This window comes from Eriocheir sinensis, chromosome 2 (genome assembly GCF_024679095.1).
Source record: "Eriocheir sinensis breed Jianghai 21 chromosome 2, ASM2467909v1, whole genome shotgun sequence".
Taxonomy (NCBI): Eukaryota; Metazoa; Arthropoda; class Malacostraca; order Decapoda; family Varunidae; genus Eriocheir; species Eriocheir sinensis.
The window spans coordinates 3,607,385-3,632,356 of record NC_066510.1 but is presented as its reverse complement, the minus strand read 5'-3'; the positions used below and the strand labels follow the sequence as shown (position 1 = coordinate 3,632,356).

The 24,972-nt window shown below is 44.1% G+C and overlaps 1 protein-coding gene across 7 annotated transcripts in view; it reads right to left on the bottom strand.

Moving 5' to 3' along the window:
* Nucleotides 1-24,972, bottom strand: part of LOC126998657 (F-box/LRR-repeat protein 7-like) — a 72,322-nt gene that overhangs the window by 21,347 nt on the left and 26,003 nt on the right. For 6 of the 7 annotated variants that reach the window (XR_007752960.1, XM_050860639.1, XM_050860646.1 and 3 more), the window contains 6 exons: nt 23,040-23,243; nt 21,967-22,082; nt 21,089-21,217; nt 14,331-14,434; nt 11,751-11,868; nt 6,029-6,112 (listed from right to left, as the gene is read on the bottom strand). Coding sequence is in view for 6 of the 7 variants with exons in the window: in XM_050860639.1 (XP_050716596.1) it covers nt 6,029-6,112; nt 11,751-11,868; nt 14,331-14,434; nt 21,089-21,217; nt 21,967-22,082; nt 23,040-23,243 (755 nt within the window). In the remaining variant the exon portion in view is untranslated. The remainder of the gene's footprint in view (nt 1-6,028; nt 6,113-11,750; nt 11,869-14,330; nt 14,435-21,088; nt 21,218-21,966; nt 22,083-23,039; nt 23,244-24,972) is intronic. The other variant, XM_050860666.1, reaches the window with a different exon arrangement.

Genomic DNA, 24,972 nt, shown 5'->3' with positions numbered 1-24,972 from the left:
GTCGGGGCTGCTCACACACATGCGCCTGGCTGCCCGGATCCCACTCACTATGCTTCTCACAGCCAATAAAGGCCCAGGGGGTGGGTAAGAGCGAGAATGGGAGTCAAGGACCACAAGAAGGTGTGAAAAAACCTGGGTTTAACATCCTTTTCCTTTTCCTTTTGGGTCATATCGCAATTTCAGTTTTCAATATAAATCTATTTTTCGGGGTCCCTATCGCAAACTCGGTGAATCGCAAACTTGAAACTCGCAATCCTGGAGACAGTACTGTATTTAGAAACGGTGACAAATCAAAATAATGAGTCTACCCAGTTACGACCGTCAATGTATTTATATATTTTTTTGTGTGAATATTTCTCCCTCTCCTTATATTATATCTTATTTATTTCCTCTTTTTTAGGTCTAATTTGATAATGTTTATAAGATATTACTGTTGGAAAACCTTTATTTATCACGGAAAAAAAATATTTTCATAAAGATATGCATTAAAACAAAACAAAAAAATAACATCTTATTGGAGAGCTCGGGACACTCAGCCTTACTTGGATGACTAATAATTTGAGCTGCCAGGCCTTCTCTACATTGAGACGGCAATGGTATAACACGGCGCAAACGCCCAAGCCAGCAAGGACACGTGTGTTCTTCCTGACACGCGCGTCCTTGCTGGCTACTAGTGGCAATGGGAGCTTGCACACGAGCATCGAGGTACGCACACACGCAGGCCCCAATGCCATGGGCAATCACTCTCAGCTGGGTGAGAGGCCAGCAAAATTCGCCCTGCAAAAATCTAGTGTTGTTTCTAGGAGTCCAAAACTGACGACGGTTTTCCTTTTTCATTGTTTGAATTACACATAAAAAAACACAGCTTTCTTCTGTGGGTCCTTCATCTGCAGGGAGCAGATTCAGAAAGAACTTACATCAATGTAACTCCGAGATACATCCCTCTGCACTTCCATCGGGATTCAGAAAACAGAAAAACAATGCAGCCGAGGATGTAACTCGGGTGTAAGTTACGCCAGCTTCGGTGGAGGTGTAACTCTTGCATCCTTTCTTCAATTTTCAATGAAACGCTTTATAAATAATGTTTCCCGATAAGAAAATAAGAGTATATGAGTTAATAAAGCGATATGCTACAGCGGGGATGGAATATATGTTGTAGAGTTCACTATAGCCGTCAGGTCTGTCAACGGCTCAAGAAGTGGAAGACTGGTGTTCTTCTTTTGACCTGTACTGCTTTGAATTGCTTCTTAGGTCCTTCTTGGTTATTCAGACTCAAATACTTAACTCTACACACTTAGATACTTCACTCTGCTCTGAGCTCTGTTTTTCCGTACACTTTGCCTACACGGTGTCTTGCTTTTCTATTTAATTTTCCTTTAACTTTACCCTACTTTGGTCTTTCTGCTTTTCCCTTTTCTATCCTTTTGTTTGTTTTCCACTATTACACTTGTTCTTTTCATTTATCTTTTACTGCTGTAATCTTTTCTCCTTGGAGGAAGAATACAGTGTATTATTCCTCCAAGCTTTTCTCCCACATAGCTGATGCCGTGGCTGCCTTGTGATTGGCTGGTACGCTTTGTTGAAGTGATCTGGATTCGCTGGCGAGCCTGATGACGTCGTGAAGGCTTTCGCCCAATCAGCTGCCTCTCTGATCCCACATCCTTTTCTCTGAATTCAGATGAAGCAAAGGATGTGAGGAGAGTGTAAGTCTAAACGATGTAGGGAGTTACACCCTCGAACTTACATACTCGGATGGGAACACAGGGCAGTGGCAGGGTCTGCTGGTCTGTCGGTCAAACACAAATGCGTGGCAAACGCGTGTACAAAAATCTGACACGTTTCTGTACGCGCATTTGACACGCGCACAGAAATGCCCGTGTGAAAGAGGCCTTACTTGTTTCCTTCCTGTTCTTTGGAAAGTAATACAACATTCATCTTACACAAAATAACTAAACCCATTATTGTTATGTCTCTAAAAGCATGATTATTGGGAACATTCCTCCTCCTGAATTTTAAGACCTTCCCCCTCTTATGTATACATTCCCTTCTGTTAACCATTGAAGGCCAGGGATGTAACGTGAAATTGGTTCTCCCCGAATGGTAATATTTTGACATTGTCCCCAAAATTGCTCACATTCCATCGTCAATTTTGCAGCTCTCCTTAAATCAGTAGCCTTAAATTTATGAACATTCCCTTTATCCATCCTTCCTCTTCAGTCTGCCACAAACCCAAAGTCTCTACATCAGTTGGTGTTTCCATGGTGAGGTGATGAAGTGCACTCCACCCCGCTACAAAGCCCTTCATTACCCTCATATTCTTAAACTGATAACTCTGAGGGGTGGTGGGATGAATCCTTAGGGGCCTCAGTATCACTTCCACCATCACTATGATGAGACTGATCTACAGGATGGCCGTCAAACTGAGGTTGCACAATAACGGTGCTCAGCCTTCTTCATAATACAAGGAGTTGGAGTTCAAGCCGTTGCTGCCTCTGTCTTCACCACTAAAGGGGCTATTACACTGGGCAAATTTTCTGTGGATCTTCAGTCAAACCACGATTTCCATTAGCGTGGTCTCATTTGGTTCTTGTTATTGCTGCTGATGATGATGATGAGTAATACCGTCCTCCTTTGGTTAAATCTACCGTAGCTTTGGGAGATCATGGACACGTCAGAAAACTACGGAAATATGAGAACCACGCCATCAGAAATCGTGGTTTAACTAAAGATCCATGGAAAATTTGCCCAGTGTAATAGCCCATTAACCCGGTAGCAGCGACGGGCCAAATTTGTGGTTTTACCGTGTAGCAGTGACGGGCCAAATTTGTGCCATGATTTAAACCCCCCAAAGTAGATGATACATAATCTGATCACAAATGCACTGATATATATTATGAAATGGTTTGTGTGAGGGATGATTTTTTCTCATTTTTCTCACTTGGGGGACCATTAGCCCTGGATAGGTAACCTGGGGTATCTCGCACCCCACCATTTTTTTTTCAAGTTTTATTTATATGAACTTAAGACCGAGAGATCTCTCCTTTCCTTCACCTTCCTGACTTGTCAAGTCCTTCATGGGGATGGGAGGGTCATCCCGGTAACAACCCCTCAGTTTGCTCTATAGATCCATTTGTGTATCTCATACCCCAGGTTATCTATTGTGTTAGGTTCCTGGGGTATGACACCCCAAGTTACCTATTGTGGTAGGTCTATATTTCTAATAAACCAGCTAAGTATGGCATAAAGGTCATCAAGATTTGTGATATGGGAACTGAATACATGCTGGGGGCCACCCCTTATGCACAAAATGCACAAAACCACCTCAGGGTATGTCCTTAGGCCATTGTGTGACAATGCAATTAGTGGAGCCTTACAAACATACTAACATAAATATTACAGGAGACAACGGGGTTCACACCTATGCAACTTGTGAATGACCTACAAAACTATGACCTGACATACTTAATTAGGGACACTGAGGCTCAACATGCCACATAAACTACATGTGATGACTGATAAAAAAGTCATCCTAAAAGATTGCTCTCCTTTCGTCTATGACCAAGCACTGACCATGTTGTCTTACCACCCAGACAAAAAGAAGACCAAATTTCTCCAAATGGTGTTAACTGTGCTTGATCAGCCTCTTATACAAGCCAATGGGAAGCCTGAAATTGAGGAATGCTACAATAAGACTAAAGGCGCTGTTGACGCATTCGATGAAATATTCGATCACATCCAATCAGCTTTGTCAAGGATTATCATTCATTCTATCTGCTCCATACGTTGGGATGTGTATTTATATGCACACAGATCGAAACAGAAGCCATTAGCTATATAAAAAGTTTGTGAGAAATGTCCCCTGAAAATGACCATGCAAAAATTACATAATTTTGTATTGGTTATTTTTTACCTCTTGTTTTTTCTCCTTTTTTCTTTATTATCTGCATTCTACTTTTGCTCACAGAATGTCCCAGACTCGGTCTACTGTGGGTGACCCAAGAAGTCAGCATTTTAGTCTACAGTTCTCGGAGAGTTAACCCTCTTGCGCACCATAAATTTCCAATAAGTTTCTATCCCACTCACCATGCATTTCTCAGGCCCAACCGGCCCTTTTTTTGCCGCCGCGATACTCTATATTCCCGGTCGTATTTTACCCTCACAGATATATCGTACACCAATAAATATGGTATCAATGGCTTCATAAAGACTTGTACTAGAACATGCCCAAATAAAAATAGAGGAAAATATAATATATAAACAATACAGACTTGTTTCAAGTCTCCGTATAGAGTATTGTAGACAACAAATCCTAAGTACAGCTTGAAATTTTGTGGGCCAACTTTTGTAACTGAATATATGCTTCGAAGCAGAATTGCGTGAGGATTCTTATGGTATCCTCAAAATCCTCATATGCCTATTAGTTCCCGAGTTACACTGAGAAAACTGTATTTTGTTCCTCTCCCGTCAGAGTAGGCTAAAAACTAAAAATCGCTCAAAGCTCCTCATCTACGCTCCTTAGAAAGGTTGCCATATGTTACCATTAAGAAACTTATCCCAACAAATGACACTCCCAAATTTGACGTATTTTCACCGAAAACTTAATTTTTAATCAATTTTTTAAAGTTTATGACGCATTTTGCGTCATCGTGCGTGAGAGGGTCAACGTCAAAATTGATACATTCCAATTAGTGTATTTTTTTTTTTTTTTTAATTTGTAAGAAATATTTTTATTCACTTAGTTCACTCTTTTTTTGCCAGAATGAATGGAAAACCCTGAAGTAACTAAAGGCCGCTTTCACAGTCACTGTTTGTTTTGATCGTTACCAAAGGCGGCGATCGATGCTATAGTTTTCTAAGTGAAATTGGCCTATGGGGTAGTGGTGGCTGCAGAGGAAGCGACAAGTGTTGAGAGTGTGTGGTGAGGTGCGGGGCGAGGCTAACCCTGCAGCCGCCACGAGGTGCCATTGTAAAGGCAATACCTCCAGCACCATCACATCACATCACTACCCATCGGCCAGTTTCACGTGGAAATACTAGAGCGCTGACCGCCGCCATTGGTAACGATCAATACAAACAAAATGACTGTGAAAGCAGCCCAAAGTGCATGTTGTGAAGTATAAAAGTGTGGAGAAGGAGGACCTAAGAAGTGATACAAAGCATTACAGGTCAAAAGAAGAAGAAGAAGGTCCACTATACACTGGCCGGTGTTGCGAGAAATATCTCCCCGCTGAAATTAGTCATTTTGCTGTCCACCACACATGCGCGCTGTGGGAATATACAGCATTAAAAGTGTTAATTTGCCTGGTTTTGTTCTAGTCAGTCTCCTTGTGGTCACTGTGAGCGGTGAGGGAAATATGGAAGCAGTAAGCAAGTTGAACCTCTCTGCGAGCTATTTTGCGATTGCGGCGGCTGTTTACGTTCAATAGGCATTGACAAGTCAATCATGATGTTAGTGATTTGATGATATATAACAGAAAGAGTTAGCAGATTATACCATAACACACACAAAACTTCCAGAAGCTATAGGTTTGTCCAACTGTACCACGGGTGACCGCGAGCAACCACCCTTACATTAGCAGACGATACCACGTGGATCACAAGCGTGTATTCAGAACTGCCAGCCAATTGTAAGGCAGCCGCCTTCAACTGCGGCTTCAGAACAACCTGTTCTCACTTCCCATTTTTGTCTATTACCAAGGTACGTATTTTGAGATAACAAGAGAGTAAAGTCGAAAAAAATTGTGATAACCAATAAGCGCTTTTTCATGTATTTCAATACCTCGAGTTTCACGATCCTTGAGTTTAGCGCTATGCCTTCGGAATGAAGCAAGCGCGAAACTCGAGAGGGTACTGTATTTACACACTCTTCTCCCCATTCATTTATCAAACCTCTATTTAAAAGCTTCAATTGTTTTTGCACTAACTAAATATCCACTTTATCTGTTTCATCCACACACACAGCTCTACTCATTGAAAAATACCAACTTCCTAAAAGAAATAGGGTGAACAATGAGGCTGATTAACTCACCACTGTCACATGCACCACTCGCAGCTGTGGCAGGCTAGTGAAGACCTGCGCCAAGTCCACAACGGCCACCACCAGCCTGAGTTCCTGAAGGAGAGCCAGGGAGACAAGGTTGGTTAACTGTAAGAGCCAGGGAGACAAGGTTGGTTAACTGTAAGAGGCAGGGAGACAAGGTTGGTTAACTGTAAGAGCCAGGGAGACAAGGTTGGTTAACTGTAAGAGCCAGGGAGACAAGGTTGGTTAACTGTAAGAGGCAGGGGCCCCATAATCTCCGTGGACTAAAGGGTATTTATTTTTCGTAATACAAAACATGTGAGAAATTGGTGTGCCTGTAGAGGCTGTTAGAAGTTAAAGTGAAATATGGTTATAGCAACTTTAGGGGAGTGCCTGGCGGGGCACCTCCTGGGCATGCGGTGCAGTACATCCTGAGACTTTGAAACTTTAGTATATTGTTTGTTGTTGTAAATTTATGAGACTGTGAATTTCATACGATTTGGGTGCAGGGCAGGGCAGACTTAACCAGAGGAAAATATTTTTTATTTGTATCACAGCCTTGATTCTTTAGTGTATCGGCAGAGGAGGAGGCCTCGGAGATTCGACGACTTTCTCCTTGAGGAGGAGGATTAACCGCGTGGATGTAAAACTATTGTGTGGTAGCCCTGTACTTACCTACACTACCCTCTTGAGTTTTGCGCTCGCTTCGTTCTGAAGGTATGGCGCTAAACGTGACGATCGCGAAACTCGAGGTATTGAAAACACTGAAAAAGTGCTTATTTGTTCCGGCCCATGCAGATTTTTTATTTTTTATTATTATTATTTTTTTTTTTACATGTGGGCTATGGCGCCGGTAGACTATACATCTGGGGCTGATGGTCGGCCCCAAGCCCGTCATGGAGCAGGCAACTGTTTATAGTGGCGCCATTATAATTGGCTCATGCTGCCCCCCGGAGCTCACTTTTTTTTTCCTCCTTTACTCCCTTGTTGTCTCAAAATACATACCTTGGAAAAATGAGAAAACAGGAAGAGAGAACAGGTCGCTTTAAAGCCACAGATGAAGCCTTACGATTGGCTGAGCTCTGAAAGCACGCTTGTGATTCGCTGGGAGTCTGATGACATCATTGCCGGCGCTCACCCAATCAGCGGCCTCACTGCCTTAAGGCAGTATCACACTGGCCGTTTTCCTCTAACCGTTGTGGCTACTGGCAACGCCCGTACGCCCATCCGGGAGCGAGTTGTCGGTTGTCTGTAAGCTGGTGTCACACTGGGCCTTTTTCTTCCCACTGCGTTGGCGGCAGCTTGGACAACCGGCAACTTTTCCGGGTGTGCGTCACACACATAAGGGGAAATTAGAAGGGTGTAGGGGGGATGGGGCCAAAATGGAATGTCAGGTCATGTCATAATGACAGTCATGACACACACACACACACACACACACACACACACACACACACACACACACACACACACAGAAAGGGAAATGAGAAGGGTGGGGGAGGGAGGGGCAGAAGGGAGAGTCAGGTCATGTCTTGACCTGAGTCAGGTCATATCCTGACCAAAGCCCTGATCTGACATTCCCTTCCGCCCCTCCCTCCCCACACCATTCTCATTCCTCTTCTCTCTGTGTGTGTGTGTGTGTGTGTGTGTGTGTGTGTGTGTGTGTGACAAATCAGGACATCACCTGACCTGGGTCAGGTCATGTTAAGCCCTGATCTGACTCTCCTTTCTGCCCCATCTTTCTCATTTCACCTTCTGTGTGTGTGTGTGACAGGTATGGACCTGACCTGACTCTCCTTTCTGACCCTCCCTCCCCACACCCTTCTCCTTTCTCCTTGTTTTCATCCTCTCTATCTCACCTTTCACGAGAGGGGCTCATAACCAGAGTGAAGCTACACACCTCCTCTCGAGTCGGGGGCTCGCGTGGTATTGAGGCTGTGCCGAGTTGAACCAAACATGACAGGGAGGAGGCGGCGGGAAGTTCAAACGCAGTTAACGTGTTAATAAGTCTCTCTCTCTCTCTCTCTCTCTCTCTCTCTCTCTCTCTCTCTCTCTCTCTCTCTCTCTCGCCATAGCCACAATGTTTGGAGGAAAATGTCCAGTGTGATAATACCTTTTAACCAGTGGTGGGATTCAATTTTTTTAAGAACAGGTTCTCTCTATGAGAGAACCCCTGATTTTAGCTAACAGTAACAACCAGTTCTCGGGATTAAAGAAATTCTAAGAACAGGTTCTTGCGAACTGGTGTGAAATAGCTGAATCCCATCACTGCTTTTAACCCTTTCCATCCGTGACGCAGACGTCGGCGTCACAGTATGGAAAGGATCAAGAGGAAATGGGAGATGATTAACCCTCTTCTAAACCCCTTAATCCTCCTCTAAATTCATCTTAATCCTCTTCCATTTCCTCTTAAGAGGTTTAGAAGAGGATTAAGAGGAAATGGAAGAGGATTAAGAGGTTTAGAAGAGGACTAATGGTGATGCCGTCGGACGTCCGTCGGACGCCAACGTAGGCGTCGCAGTAGTGAAGGGGTTAAGATAGTGTGAGTGACGCTGATTTCAAGTAGACATGACCCGTACATGTCAAAGCAGCGTGAAACTCAGGGTGATAATGCGCGAAAGTCGGGATGGTAAGGATTTGGGACTAACCGCGAAACTCGAGGATCGCGAAACTTGAGAGGGTACTGTAGCTGTATTTACCTAGTTGTAGTTTTATAGGGCCTGGGCTTATGCTCGTGTGGTCCCGTCTCCATATCTGTATTTGTCCAGCTTTTCCTTAAAGTTGTGCACACTCTTTGTCGATACTACATCCTCACTTCGTCTGTTCTGTTCTAGTTAGTTCTGTTCTAAGTCTATTTTTCTTTGTGGAAAGCTATATTTCTTTATATCTCTCAAGCATCTTCCTTTCCTCAACTTTTTACTGTGCCCTCGTGTGTTGCTGACGTTTCTTCCTTCTCTTAGTAGTAGCTCCTCATTGTCTACTTCTTCCATTTTAATCAATAGTTTATAAATTTGTATTAGGTCTCCCCTTTCTCTTCTTTGTTCCAGTGTTGGTAGGTACATTTCCCTTAACTTTTGGTTGTTTAATATTGGCGTGGCGAGGGCGCTTTTTTCGCAGGAGGGGGCAGTGTTACGTGGACACGAGCAAACCCGCACCCGAGTGGTGGTTCACGGGGACGAACCACCATGCATCACCCTCCTCACCGACCTGCCACGTAGACACCAGCGAACCCCCCTGACCCCCCCGTCACGTGAGGCATGAGCTTGACACCCCTGGTACCATTAGCTAGTGTAGAGTGATTCTAGTATTTAACCCTTTCAGTACACCGATGTAAGCGTCACCGTCACCGTCGCCATCACCATACGTAAAGGGTTAATCCTCTTCTAAACCTCTTAATCCTCTTCCATTTCCTCTTAATCCTTTTCTAAACCTCTTAAGAGGAAATGGAAGAAGATTAAGAGGTTTAGAAGAGGATTGATCCTCTTCCATTTCCTCTTAACCCTTTCCATACTGTGACGTCGACATCTGCGTCATGTATTGAAAGGGTCAAGCATTCAGTTCTGAGGATTGTGTACAGTAGTATGAATTTTATTTCGAGCCACATGTCTCCTAATTCCAGTGTGATAAATTTATAAATAATCAGAATCTCTATGGACCACTTGAAATTCCTCCATGGAGCCCAGGTTAGGAACCACTGGTCAAGACGCAACATTTTGTGTTCCTCAAATCTTTGCATTGCTTCCTGGCAGGACTAAAGAAACACACTCAGCTTTCTCCATTCTTAACCCTTATAGCACGGGTGTCAACAACAGTCAACAGCTGGTGCCTGGGCTCAAACCATGGGTGTCAACAACAGTCAACAGCTGGTGCCTGGGCTCAAACCATGGGTGTCAACAACAGTCAACAGCTGGTGCCTGGGCTCAAACCATGGGTGTCAACAACAGTCAACAGCTGGTGCCTGGGCTCAAACCATGGGTGTCAACAACAGTCAACAGTTGGTGCCTGGGCTCAAACCATGGGTGTCAACAACAGTCAACAGTTGGTGCCTGGGCTCAAACCATGGGTGTCAACAACAGTCAACAGTTGGTGCCTGGGCTCAAACCATGGGTGTCAACAACAGTCAACAGTTGGTGCCTGGGCTCAAACCATGGGTGTCAACAACAGTCAACAGTTGGTGCCTGGGCTCAAACCATGGGTGTCAACAACAGTCAACAGTTGGTGCCTGGGCTCCAAACCATGGGTGTCAACAACAGTCAACAGCTGGTGCCTGGGCTCAAACCATGGGTGTCAACAACAGTCAACAGTTGGTGCCTGGGCTCAAACCATGGGTGTCAACAACAGTCAACAGTTGGTGCCTGGGCTCAAACCGTGAGTGTCAACAACAGTCAACAGTTGGTGCCTGGGCTCAAACCATGGGTGTCAACAACAGTCAACAGTTGGTGCCTGGGCTCAAACCGTGAGTGTCAACAACAGTCAACAGTTGGTGCCTGGGCTCAAACCATGGGTGTCAACAACAGTCAACAGCTGGTGCCTGGGCTCAAACCATGGGTGTCAACAACAGTCAACAGTTGGTGCCTGGGCTCAAACCATGGGTGTCAACAACAGTCAACAGTTGGTGCCTGGGCTCAAACCATGGGTGTCAACAACAGTCAACAGTTGGTGCCTGGGCTCAAACCATGGGTGTCAACAACAGTCAACAGTTGGTGCCTGGGCTCAAACCATGGGTGTCAACAACAGTCAACAGTTGGTGCCTGGGCTCAAACCGTGAGTGTCAACAATAGTCGACAAGGCATTTTTTAATTTCCTTGCCGTCAAATTTAATTTGTTTGTGTTTAAGTAGAGTAAGGATGTCGTTTTCTTTCAAACAATGCCCAACCATGCTCCCTTGACTAATTATTGGTCAGTGTATGCCTTGCGCTAGCTTTGAGATGTCCGCTAGACATCCACCTCTTCTCACCATCCAGTGAAGTTCATCCACAAGACGGGGAGCCAAACATTTACAGAAAAGTGGTGGACTACAATGAGTGGCAGAGGTTCCCTCATGAGGATGAGTATGCTTTGAAAATACAGTGTTTCCCTGCTTTAGCTTTCTTGCCAGCACAGGACGTAGTGGCTCGTGTTGAATAGCTTGTGGATGATGATTATTTGCCTCAAGAACTTATTGATTACTTTGCTGTAAATTACATTGGTTCAGAGAGGTCGTGGTCAGAACCGCAGGAGAACAGCTCCCAAGTCAAAACTGCTGACTGGAATGTGCATGACAGAGACCCTCAAGATAAACTTTGCACCAACAACAACCTGGAGGGCTTCCACAATGCCCCCTCAGAGTTCTGTAATGCAAACCTGCCCTAACCTTTGGCTTCTTATCAAAGGACTGAAAAAGGAAGAAGTTCTTGCAAATGGGAAAAGGATCAAGTTTGAACAGTCTGGATCAGTCTGTAAGCCAACAACTGTCACTAAGAACATCAAAAGTCTCATTAAAAAATATGATCTGAATGAAAAGCTACATTGCCTTCGTGCTGTGGCTCATAACTTTAAGTTATTTTAGATATTCTAGTACATACACTTGGCAACCAAAAAAGGGAATGAATCACCCTGGGGGATGCATCCTCCAGGGGTGAATAACCTGTAGCCTAACACAGTGTTGCAGTCAACATGTAGCCTCATTAGTTACCATGCTGCCATTATGCAAAGCTCAGGATCTCACCCAAAATCTGCATGTTTCACTAACCTTGAGTTTCTTGAAATTGGACAAGGCATTGGTGAAATCACTCTCGGGCATGACCAAAGCCAGCTTGGCAAGGTTGTGGCAAGTCTTCCCTAAGTATTCCAAGTCCTCTTTAGACATTCTGAAAGTGGAATATGCTTGCATTACTACTACATATAAACATTTCTGAAGTATTCCAGATTGTAAGTATACCTAGATTGCAAGAACTGTGGCAAAAGAACTTGATGGCAAAAACTATGGGAATGCTCATGCCATGCAGATCAATGCAGTGAACAGTCTGGGTACCACTCAATGCTGTGCCAGGCTGTACACTGTGAGTGGGGTGTGGTGTGGTGTGTCTAGGAGCCGTTTTACAAGTCAGGGCTTCGCCCAGGGATTTAGCAGTCGCAGCTCCCATATTCTCGAGGCACCGGAACTAAGTTCGACCACCAACGTGAAGCTAACTCGATGTATTGTCCGAGATAGAGGGTGAGCAGGAGTCAGTCACGTCCAGGAGGGCATACAAGCCGCTGGGGCCCGCACCCCAATCCTGTTGCGAGTATAGTATCCACCGTTCCTGTTTTCTTCTTTGCAGCACCATCCCTTTTAACCTTTCCATCCATGACGCAGACGTCGGCATCACAGTATGGAAAGGGTCAAGAGGAAATGGAAGAGGATTAATACTCTTCTAAACCTCTCAATCCTCCTCTAAATTCCTCTTAATCCTCTTCCATTTCCTCTTCAGAGGAAATGGAAGAGGATTAAGAGGTTTAAAAGAGGACTAACAGTGACGCCATCGGACGCCGACGTCGGCGTCGCCGGAGTGAAGGGGTTAACCATCTCTCTGGGGAACATTGTTAAAGCACAAAGAACTCACACTGTAGTGCTGAAAACATGACACAAGTGCAAAGATGCTATTTCTACAAGTTTACAATGTGGACTGAGACTGGAGCCGTCATCTGGTGGTCCACAATTACTCTAGGCAGAGCAAGAATTAACACCAAATCTTGCAATTCTTGTGTTTCTTGTTCTGGCGCATCAGATTTTTTAGAATTTCCCCAAATTTTTGGCAAGAATCGGGGTTCCTGCGTAAGCTGTGGCGGGGCTGGATACAGCTGCTGTCTTGCTGGCCGCACCTCCATAGGCCTATGGTGATGACCATTTCCTGAGCCTTCTATGGGTAACCCTGCCAGGTGGGGGTGGATATAGAGTTCACGAGGTTACTGTTGTGTTACTGTTGCACCACCGGGGGTGTGGAGTTGGAGTCAGAGTCAGTGGAGTCGGCTACTTTTGGCCAGAGTCGGTGGAGTCGGCTACTTTTGGCCAGAGTCGGTGGAGTCGGCTACTTTTGGCCAGAGTCGGTGGAGTCGGCTACTTTTGGCCAGAGTTGGTGGAGTCGGCTACTTTTGGCCAGAGTTGGTGGAGTCGGCTACTTTTGGCCAGAGTCGGTGGAGTCGGCTACTTTTGGCCAGAGTCGGTGGAGTCGGCTACTTTTGGCCAGAGTCGGTGGAGTAGGCTACTTTTGGCCAGAGTCGGTGGAGTAGGCTACTTTTGGCCAGAGTAAGAAGAAAAAAAAAAGGAACAAACAGGATGCTCATGTACCAAGTCACCGCTCATAAACCAAGGCATTTTTTTGTTGAATTATTTTCCTCTCAAATCAAAACACTCATAAACTAAGGCACTCGTAAACGGAGGTTTGGCTGTAAATGCCAAGCTTTCACAGAAAACTGCGGAAGCATCAAAGCAAACTATACTATCCTTAACTCAAAAAAATATTTGTTTCTGTAGGAGACATCCCTGAGTGGTGGGGACCAGGGGGTTGCAAGTCAGCAGATCCTGCTGAGAGGGACTTGGGATGGACATGGCAGCTGCGTGGATGTCTGCTCAGGAGGACCGCCGGGGGTCTGGAGACGTGTGAGTGAGGCTGGCATGCCGTGTGCTCCTCATTAGTTAGTTCCATCACTTGGACCAAGATGTTGTGAAGAAGCAAATTACTTACTTCACTGAACAGACCAACATCAAAACATGCAGAAGTATTATTGCAACCACATAAAAAGACACATATTGATATTAGAAAGAATACAAAGAATAGCAACAAAAATAGTTACAGACTGAAAGATTTCCCTTATGAAGACAGATTGTGGGAAATTAATTTGACAACTTTGTATGAAAGAGTAAGAGGAAATCTAATTACCATGTATAAATTACTGAATGGTCTTCAAGAGACTAATAAGACAGGATCTGCTGTTAATAAGAGAGCAAGGAAGAAGACAAGTGAGAGGACACACTGTGAAGATGATGAAAGGAAGGCGCTCAAATAATGTCAAGAAATTCAGTTTTCCGTAACGACGGTCGGTGAGTGGAATGGTTCAGGGAAAGACGTAATGAAAAAAAGTGTCAAAGAATTTATGGAGAGACTGGCTGGAGAATTATGGATATGGAGACGGGACCATATGAGTGTAGCTCAGACCCTGTGTACCACAACTAGGTAAATACAACTAGGTAAACACATACACACACACACACACACACACACACACACACACATCTTAGGATTCCACAACAAGTAAATATTTGTGAACAGTGAGTTGATGAAAAACTTACCTGCAATGTGTGTCCAGAACTTCAATGTTTGGACATTTATCTGCAATCAGTACTATTTTCCTATTAATGGCCTTTTCGTCTACATCCCCCATGAAGTACAGTTCCTGCAAGACAGAAATGACAGAATTAAAAGTGTTGGTGCATCAGTGTGACATCTATATACCCTAGACCAGTGGTTCCCAATCTTTTCAAAGCCACGGACCAGTCGAGCAAGTGAAAAAAATTCTGCGGACCAGTGCCATAGGCATATACTGATATTTATATAGTCCAAATACATATTTTATTTTTTAGTAATTTAAAATTCAATGGGAAGATACCATGTAATGTAATGTTTCACATTATACAAAGTAAAGTGATTATAAAGGCTAAATTATTCCAATGGACGCCATGAGGGAAAAATACTACACTAACTACAGCACTTAGTACTGCAGCAGACATGGAGAAGACTAGCTGTCATGGTGAAAGTCATGTACCTATTGCAAGGTATATCTATACACCAAAACATACTATCTCATATTTTACAAATGAAACTAGAAATCCGATCTCCCTCTCGCTAGCTTTAGCTCCTCTCCTCTTTCTTTCCTCTATCTTTCTTCTTTTCTCTCTCTTCTCTCTCTTTTTGTTTTTTTCTTCCTCGTCTGTCCGGCGGGTGTTACACCAAACTTTAAACATTTCATTCAATTTTTATTTCATTATAACTACTTATTTGAAGAAAATGCTTTGACAGATTATTATTTCCTTAAATCATGAACTAAATAAAAAGTCCCTAGTAAAGCAATTTGGTGGACCAGCAAATCACATGCCACGGACCAGCACAGGTCTGCGGACCATAGGCTGGGAACCACTGCACTAGAACACTTACACTGTGGCTGAATAATGGAAAACTTTCGAAGGGTAAAATATGACCTTTTTGGGAAAAATGAAAATAATATCACAAGCAAAATTAATTCAATCTAGAAAAATATGATACATATACTGAATGTGCTGGTGTTAACCCCTTTCACACCGGGACGTACACATGTAGTACAGCTTTTTTGGTTCAGTAAACCATACTGGGACGTACAGGTGTACATCTTTTTTATTAGCACTGAAATGAAAGTGGTTTGGAGGCACAGGGTGGTGTTTGTGGACAGGCTTTGTGTGCTGGGGATGGCTGAAGCTCCGCCCACAATCCCGGGACCCAATCAGAGTCCCAGATGCCAATGACGCGGGGCAACGTCACAGCATTGAAGCCCACTCACAGCGCTACACCCCTCAGTTTGCCTCAGGCATCCATACAAGCAGGATTACAGTGTTTTTGTGCTCCCTACCCCCAGCCATATTTAATTCAGTTACGTGATGGACTTTTTCGCATGTTACAGCGACGTCGAGTGATGAGCTTTTTGAGTCGGGGTCAGAGTACCTGCCAGGTAGCTCTGATGAGGAACAGAGAGACGAAAGTTAAGTGAGTGGCGATAGTGACATTCACGACGACAGTGATGATGAGTTATTGGATGACACTGAACCTTTTGTTGATCAAGGGTGGCGGTTCATTTCCGACCCATTCGCTGTTGTGTAAAACGGGGAGAGTGGTATGAGGGAGTGGAGCGCTGGAAAGCGGAGCAGTGCCAAAGGGGTTAAAGACAAACCGGTGTCGAAGACACACTTCATTTTCAAGTGATATATTTTGAAAACAATATCCTGATCTACAGTACCCTCTTGAGTTTCGCGCTTGCTTCATTCCGAAGGTATGGCACTAAACTCGAGGATTGCAAAACTCGAGGTATTGAAATCCATGTGAAAGCGCTTATTGGTTCCAACCCGTGGAAAATAATGACTTTTTTTGACTTTACTCCCTTGTTATCATAAGTTTTTCGACTTTACTCCCTTGTTATCATAAGTTTTTCGACTTTACTCCCTTGTTATCATAAGTTTTTCGACTTTACTCCCTTGTTATCATAAGTTTTTCGACTTTACTCCCTTGTTATCATAAGTTTTCCGACTTTACTCCCTTGTTATCATAAGTTTTTCGACTTTACTCCCTTGTTATCATCAGTTTTTCGACTTTACTCCCTTGTTATCATCAGTTTTCCGACTTTACTCCCTTGTTATCATAAGTTTTTCGACTTTACTCCCTTGTTATCATCAGTTTTCCGACTTTACTCCCTTGTTATCATAAGTTTTTCGACTTTACTCCCTTGTTATCATCAGTTTTCCGACTTTACTCCCTTGTTATCATAAGTTTTCCGACTTTACTCCCTTGTTATCATAAGTTTTTTGACTTTACTCCCTTGTTATCATAAGTTTTTCGACTTTACTCCCTTGTTATCATCAGTTTTTTGACTTTACTCCCTTGTTATCATAAGTTTTTTGACTTTACTCCCTTGTTATCATCAGTTTTTCGACTTTACTCCCTTGTTATCATAAGTTTTTTGACTTTACTCCCTTGTTATCATCAGTTTTTCGACTTTACTCCCTTGTTATCATCAGTTTTTTGACTTTACTCCCTTGTTATCATCAGTTTTTCGACTTTACTCCCTTGTTACTTGTTTACTCTTATTATGATGGGCTCACTTGCAAAGTATCAAAATGTGCTGATGACACAAAAATTGCTAGTAAAGTAACTGCGACACTCGACGAAGAAGCTTTACAATCAGATATAGATCGACTTGCACGTTGGGCCAATCAATGGCAAATGAAATTTAACGTTGACAAATGTAAAGTGTTGCACATCAGAAAAAATAACAATCGCGTTCGGTACGTAATGAATGGCAAACAACTTTCTGCAGTAAGTAAAGAAAAGGATCTTGGAATCACTATATCAAGCGATTTAAAGCCCGGTCAGCATTGCTCAGAGATAGTTAAAACTGCAAACAAATTGGTTGGCTTCATCGGACGAGTCTTTAATAATAAATCGGAAAAAGTAATATTAAAACTGTATAATTAGTTGGTTTGACCCCGTCAAGAGTACTGTGTACAGTTTTGGTCTCCCTAATACAGAAAAGACATAGAAAAGTTGAAACGGGTTCAACGAAGAGTAACAAAGATGATTCCTAGGTTGAGAAACTTATCATATGAACAAAGGTTTAAAGAAGTAAACTTATTCAGCCAATCAAAATGAAGAATGCGAGGCGATCTAATAGAAGTGTTTAAAATGTTTAAGGGATTCAGTGATATTAATGCGGAAGATTACTTTACAATTGATCAATCAAATAGAACAAGAAGAAATCACAATTTGAAGATAAGTGGTAAAAGATTCTCATTGCACAAAGCTAAACACTTCTTCAATCGAGTTGTTAATGTTTGGAACTCTCTACCCTGTGATGTCGTTGATAGTACAACAGTTACGGCCTTCAAGAATAGATTAGACAAGTGTTTTGAATCCAACCAGCAACTAAGATATTACTCATTGTCGTAATAACGTTAAGTTCTTTCGAATACTGGTGTCCTTGTCTGCTTTTATCGCCCGGTTAGTGGTAGCAGTAATGGTAGTTCTTTCCTCTTTCCTACATAATTTCCATGCAGTTTTTCTATGCTGCATGGTTCTTTTTCCTTTCCTGCCAGCTTTGGCTGGAGGGATGGGGGGGTGGGGAGGAGCCTTCGCCTTTGCTGTCCTTCATCTTCCACCTTTGATCAGATAGTTAGTGTAGCTTGTCACAAACAGCCTCGTAAGGACCAGCAGGTCTGCTGTTGTTTGTTCTTCCTTTGTATTCCTTTGTTATCTCAAAATACGTACTTTGTTAATAGGCAGAAAATGGGAAGTAGGAACAGATTGTTTTTAAGCCGCAGTTGAAGGCGGCTGCCTTACAATTGGCTGGCAGTTCTGAATACACGCTTGTGATCCACGTGGTGTCGTCTGCTAAAGTAAGGGCGGTCGCTTGCAGTCACCCGTGGCCGTGGGACAGTTGAACAAACCTGTAGCTTCTGGTAGTTTTGTGTGTGTTATGAAATAATCTGCTAACTCTTTCTGTTATATATCATCAAATCACTAACATCATGATTGACTTGTCAATGTCTATTGAACGTAAACAGCCGCCGCAATCGCAAAATAGCTCGCAGAGAGGTTCAACTTGCTTACTGCTTCCATATTTCCCTCACCGCTCACAAAGATCACAAGCGGACAGACTAGAACAAATCCAGGCAAATTAACACTTTTAACGCTGTGTATTCCCACAGCGCGCATGCGTGGTGGACCGCAAAATGACTAATTTCAGCGGGAAGATATTTCCCGCAACACCGGCCAGTGTATAGTGGACCTTCTTCTTCTTCTTTTGACCTGTAATGCTTTGTATCGCTTCTTAGGTCCTCCTTCTCCACACTTTTATACTTCACAACATGCACTTTGGGCCGCTTTCACAGTCATTTTGTTTGTTTTGATCGTTACCAATGGCGGCGGTCAGCGCTCTAGTATTTCCACATGAAACTGGCTGATCAGGTAGTGGCGGCTGCTGGGTTAGCCTAGCCCCGCACCTTGTCACACACTCTCAATATCTCTCACTTTCTCTGCAGCCGCCACTACCCCATCGGCCAGTTTCACGTGAAATACTAAGCGGCGATCGCCGCCATTGGTAACGATCAAAACAAACAAAGTGACTGTGAAAGCGGCTCTAAATTACTTAACAGTGCACACTTATACACTTCACCCTGAACTTAGGTGTTTTTCTGTCCTTTTCTTTCCCTGATTTTGCTTTTCTATGCCTTTTTGTTATTTTTCACTATTACTTTTCACCGTCGCTGCCATGGTCAAAAGAAGAAGAAGAAGAAAAGGAAAAACAACACCGGGAGATCTACAATTTTCATAGACTTGAGAAAAAGGTTTTTGGACTGTGGTTCCCCAGCACGGGGTGTTCTCTTATCTTGTTAATCAAATAGTAAGCAAAGCAGCTCTGCCAGTCCATTTCACGAGTCTATTGGTGGGCCATCTTCCACTGCTCCTCACTCCTCAGCCACTGCCGTCGTCTGTTTGTTAACATGCAGCCGTTCGGTACCCACGTACCCACACTTGTACTCACAACCGTTTTCCATTCATAAGGACAACCAACAACTCGCTCCCGGTTGGGCATACGGGCAACTGCGGTTGTCCATAGCCCCAATGGTTGGACACCGCCTTTTAAGGCAGCACACATGACGCTGACGGTAGGTAGACGTGACCCGAACATGTCAAGCAGCGCGAAACTCGTGGCGGTAATGCGCGAAAGTCGTGATGAGAAGAATTTAGGACTAAGCGCTAAACTTGAGGATTGCAAAACTTGGGTAGCGCAAAACTCGAGAGGGTACTGCATATTAACTTTACTACAATGTTTCATTGGTTGTTTCCTGACTAGGAAATCATCAGGCACACCCACTTCGCTTCTTCACACTACGTAAAATGCCTACTATGTGAGTACCTGAAAATGACTATAACCCACAGACTCAAAGTGCACAAGTTGAACCCACAGTACACAAGATGGAGGCAAGGAATGGCCTAAATCTGTTGTGTATGTGGACTGTACAACCTCCACCCCATGCTACGCGCCCATCACGGCAGGGAAAAAATTGAAAAACACCAAAAGATAGGCGAAATTGATTCATGGAACTATCAAATTCCACACTCCAACCAACACTCCATCAGTCAAACAAAACAAGACAAACAGAACAAGCAATGAAAATGTAAACTAAACACAGTAACATATGGAAGGGCACTGTGGACGGCACATGGCACGCCTCATTCTCCTTTATTTACAAACGCTGCCGCCCTCGCCGCTGCACCACCACCACCACTACACCGCACCATACCATCACTAGAGCCAGTCAAACAAAACAAAACAGAATAAAACAGTAACAAGTGATGACGATGTTAGCGTATGTAAACACAACGACATATGGGAGGGCACTGAAGGAGGCATGCGGCACGCTCATACTCTTCTTTAATTACAAGCGTTACCGCCCTTGCCCCCTCGCTGCCATCACCACACTACACTGACACTCCAGGCAACCAGACGAAGTATAACAGAAAAAAAGTGATGATAATGTTGAGTAAGCACTGGAAGACGTGTGGTGTGCCTCACATTTTCCTTAGTTCACCAGCGCCGCGGGACTCTGCCTCACCGCCATCACAGTTCCGTGCTGACAGTCACTCCGCATAGTTGTCTGAAACTTTCTCTCCTTCGTGTGTCTAGGGTCAAGACAGAGCTAACCAGTGTTCCCTGATGTGCTATGGAGGCAAACCAACCACTATGACCAGCCAGTCCGACAGGCTGCCCCGCATGCCAAGCACCATGAGAGCAAGGGTCACACGGATGCCGAGATAGAGGACCACTCCCAAGCCCACCCTGGACACATACTAGTTTTTTTAGTTTTCTTTTCAAGTATTTCTTTGATGCAGGCAAATACTAAAAAGATGTGTACAACTGAGAGAAAACATCAGAAGTTGGAAAGTTTCGTTTAGTCGGCACAACATCTGTGGTCATATGCCGGAGGGAGACAGAAGGGGAAGGAATTATAGAACATGTGAACAGATCGCAGGAGACGGGACGCAACCCCCGATTAATACCTGGTACCCATTCACTGCTGGGTGGACAGGGGCGTAGGGTATCGGAAAAGCCACCCAAATTTTTCCACTCCGCCTGAGAATCGAACCCGGGCTCTCTTGGTTGTGAGCCGAGTGTGCTAAGCACTGCACCACGAAGCCCCCCAGAAAAACATCAGACTCAGACATGGAAAGACACACAGACATGGATATGGACAAATACAGACACACAAGCATGGAAATAGACAGAAAGAGAATAAGACATGTTTACCTTCAGGGTGGTGGGCAGCATACTTAAGTTCTTGCCATTGATAGCGGTGCCAGACACATTCAGTTTCTCCAGCTGCGGGTAACAGGCCAGGAGGTGGTGGAGGGCCTTCTCATCAAAGTCAATGCAGTTCTGGAGGGAGAGAGGAAGCAATAAGGAAAGGGATATTTAGACATACTTGCAAAGGGTCATATTTTAAGACACTCAGCTGCCCAAGAACACATATGTGACAAGGCTTTCATAGGAGTTGTGGGCATTTCCAGGAGTAGTTTTATGACCCTGGTGGTAGTCTGACACTTCTTCTGTACCCTGAGCCTAAAAAGAACTCGTTAGAACCTGACTGATCCCCTCTTCAACCTTTAGAAATAGCTGGTGTGAGAAGCGAAAGTGTCTTGTAATACCTGCCTTACAAGACACTCACTTCTAACATCATCTATTTCTAAAAGTCAAAGAAAGGATCAATTGGGTGCTAATGAGTGTTTTTTGAGGTTCATGCTACTGAAGGGTCAAACTTTTTTTTTTTTTTTTTTTTTTTACGTCGTTGCCTGTTGCGCCAGTAGACATCTTCCTGGTGGGGCCTGATGGTCGGCCCAAGGCTTCTTCCAGGTGGGGCCTGATGGTCGGCCCAGCCCGTTCTGGCGCAGGCGAGTGTTTATAGTGGCGCCATCTTGCATCAAACTACCACCAGGGTTACAAAATTACCCCTGGAAATGTTCAGAACTCCTATGAAAGCCTTGTCAAATATGTGAACTTGGGAGACAAAATGTTTTAATATACGATCCATGGCAGGAAAGCAAACACCTCTAACTTGCAGTGTGAGGAGAATGAATATATGACAAAAAAACAACTAAGAGGGGCCCCTACCAGCACCAGGAACATACCCTTGCCACAAAACCCTTGATGTTCTTGCAGCCCTGTGCCAGTCTGGAGATGTGGATGAAGTTGATCCCTCTGGCTTTGGTTACGTCGAGGTGCTCCAGGTGAGGGCACAGCTGACCTATGACATGGCAAGTGTCAGAGAAGGGTTGGCTGGACTTTTTTTTTTTTTTTTTTTTTAGGCATAAAAAAAAAGAAAAAAAAAATACTTACTGGAAGGAAGAAAGGAAGGAAGGAAGGAGGAGGAGTGTAAGAAGGAAGGAAGGAAGGAAGGAGGAGTTTAAGAAGGAAGAAAGGAGTGAAAGAATGTATGGATTATAGTGAAACTGGATTGGCGAGATTGTTTTTGCATTGAGCTCCTGCGGGCCCCTTCCTCCCCAACACCTATTTCTTCCTCACATATGTTACCTATAGCATGAGAGGAAAGGAAAGGTGTTGGGACTGCATAGGAAAGGCTTAACCCCTTGACTGGATTTCCTACAAGAAGACATCACCAAGCTACAGGAATGGAACAAAAAGTGGCTGCTACAATTCAATGAAGAAAAATGTACAGTCAAGTACCTTGGGAAGGGATATCCAGCACACCAATACCACATGGGAAACACTCCACTATCCACCACAGAGGCAGAGAAAGACCTGGGAGTATATGTTATCAGGCTACCAGTGAAGGGATATCCAGCACACCAATACCACATGGGAAACACTCCACTATCCACCACAGAGGTAGAGGAAGACCTGGGAGTATATGTTATCAGGCTACCAGTGAAGGGATATCCAGCACACCAATACCACATGGGAAACACTCCACTATTCACCACAGAGGCAGAGAAAGACCTGGGAGTATATGTTACCAGGCTACCAGTGAAGGGATATCCAGCACACCAATACCACATGGGAAACACTCCACTATCCACCACAGAGGCAGAGAAAGACCTGGGAGTATATGTGACCAGGCTACCAGTGAAGACGAAATCCATGCCAATCGCAGCGGCCAGGTTAAATGAGTGAATGCATGAAGTTTAGACGAAAAGAACTTTTTTTATTGCAAACCCTCAGCTCTTCCACGTCCCAGACTCACCGACAATTTGGAGGATATTCTGTCGAGTGGCGAAATCCACATCCTGCACCTTGAGGGACCTAAGGCTTGGGCCACAAAGGGTGAGAAGCTTGGACACAATGGCCTTGGTGAAGGGAGGTGATATGCCCAGAGATTCCTCACTGATCTCCAGGCGGGTCATCTTGGAGAGGTACCAGTGTAGCAGCGTCTGCCAGCGCCGACACACTGGTGAGGGGAGAAAATTCTTGGGTTATATTTAAGGATAGGAGAAGCAATAGTGTATAAATAGGGAAAAAGAAGGGATGTTGGAGAAGACCATATAATGAATGAGAAGGCAAGTGCTTCTTTGAGTATAAGTGAAAGGAAAAGACTGAGAAATAGTGCAAAGGTTCCAATTTATTATAACTAAATAGTACGAGTAAAAAAGAAAATTAACCCGGTAGCAGCGACGGGCCAAATTTGTGCCATGATATAACCCCAAAAACATAGATAATACATAAACTGATCACAAATGCATTGATATATATTATGAAATGGTTTGTGTGAGTGATGATTTTCTTCTCATGATTCTCGCTTAGAAGGACCATTAAGAAACATGATCCCCACAGCTACCGGGTTAAGAAGTGAATACACCCGTCCCCCTCATGTCATGATTAGCTGATTACGAGCCTGCACGCGAAGTGGGAGTGTGTGATAGCTGGATAATTCTAACCAGGTATCGGGCAACTGGTTTACCTACATTTTGTGCCTATTATACCCACAAAACACTGGACCAACGTGATGTTATACTTATTATAACACTCATAACGTCACCTTATTACACTCAGCGATAGCTTGCTCGGCCATTGCTATCCAACCACACACTCGATAAGCTGAGCGCAACCAGGGAGTAGCATCTCCATTCTTTCATCCCCTTCACTGGTAAACTCTGGAACAATCTTCCTTCTATTTCCTCCTTCCTATGACTTGACCTCTTTCAAGAAGAGTGTATCAAGACACCTCTCCACCCGAAATTGACCTCTCTTTTGGCTATTCTTTACTACTGTCTTATGGGAGTGGCCAGTAGCGGGCTTTTTTTTTTTTTTTTTTTTTTTTTAACTTTTTGTTGCCCTTGAGCCGTCTGCTTTGTTAAGCTACGAAAAACAACAACCGCCTCACTCTATTCCCTCAGCAGCTCTTATAGGCAACCATTCAACAGAAACAAATCACAGTTGAACGAAACATCGATAAAAGGTAAGAGGGTGCAGCAGAGGTGACACTGGCCACACCCATACAGCTACAATGCCACCTTTGTCTACCAGCACTAACCTCACCCGTCCCACCCCCACCCGCACAGTGGAGAGACGCACACTTAACTGAGGGATTAGCGGAAAAATGGGAGGAATGTCAACCAATCACTGAGCAAGAATGGTCAATGACATAGCATCAACTTGCTGTCGTGTACTCCACAACCTGGGTGATTCGAATCCACTAGTGCGTTCAGGTTTTGTGTGTGTGACAGCATGAGGGAGGCAGCTCCTAGGGCCAGTTTGACAATCCAACACAGGGTCGTAAATTTGACAAGGCTTTTGTACGAGTCTGGGGCATTTCCAGGAGTAGTTTTGTGACCCTGGTGGTAGTTTGACCCTTCCTCTGTACAATGAACCTAAAGAAACACTCATTAGAACACAAATTTGACAAGGCTTTTGTAGGAGTCTGGAGCATTTCCAGGAGTAGTTTTGTGACCCTGGTGGTAGTTTGACCCTTCCTCTATACAATGAACCTAAAGAAACACTCATTAGAACACAAATTTGACAAGGCTTTCGTAAGAGTCTGGGGCATTTCCAGGCGTAGTTTTAAGGCCCGTCCAGACGAGGGGCAGTTGCCCGCCGTGCAAACACTGTTACCATATCATACTAAGCAGCGGGATGACGTCAAAAGCACAGAAACGAAGGAAACAGATCTGGCAACAAAC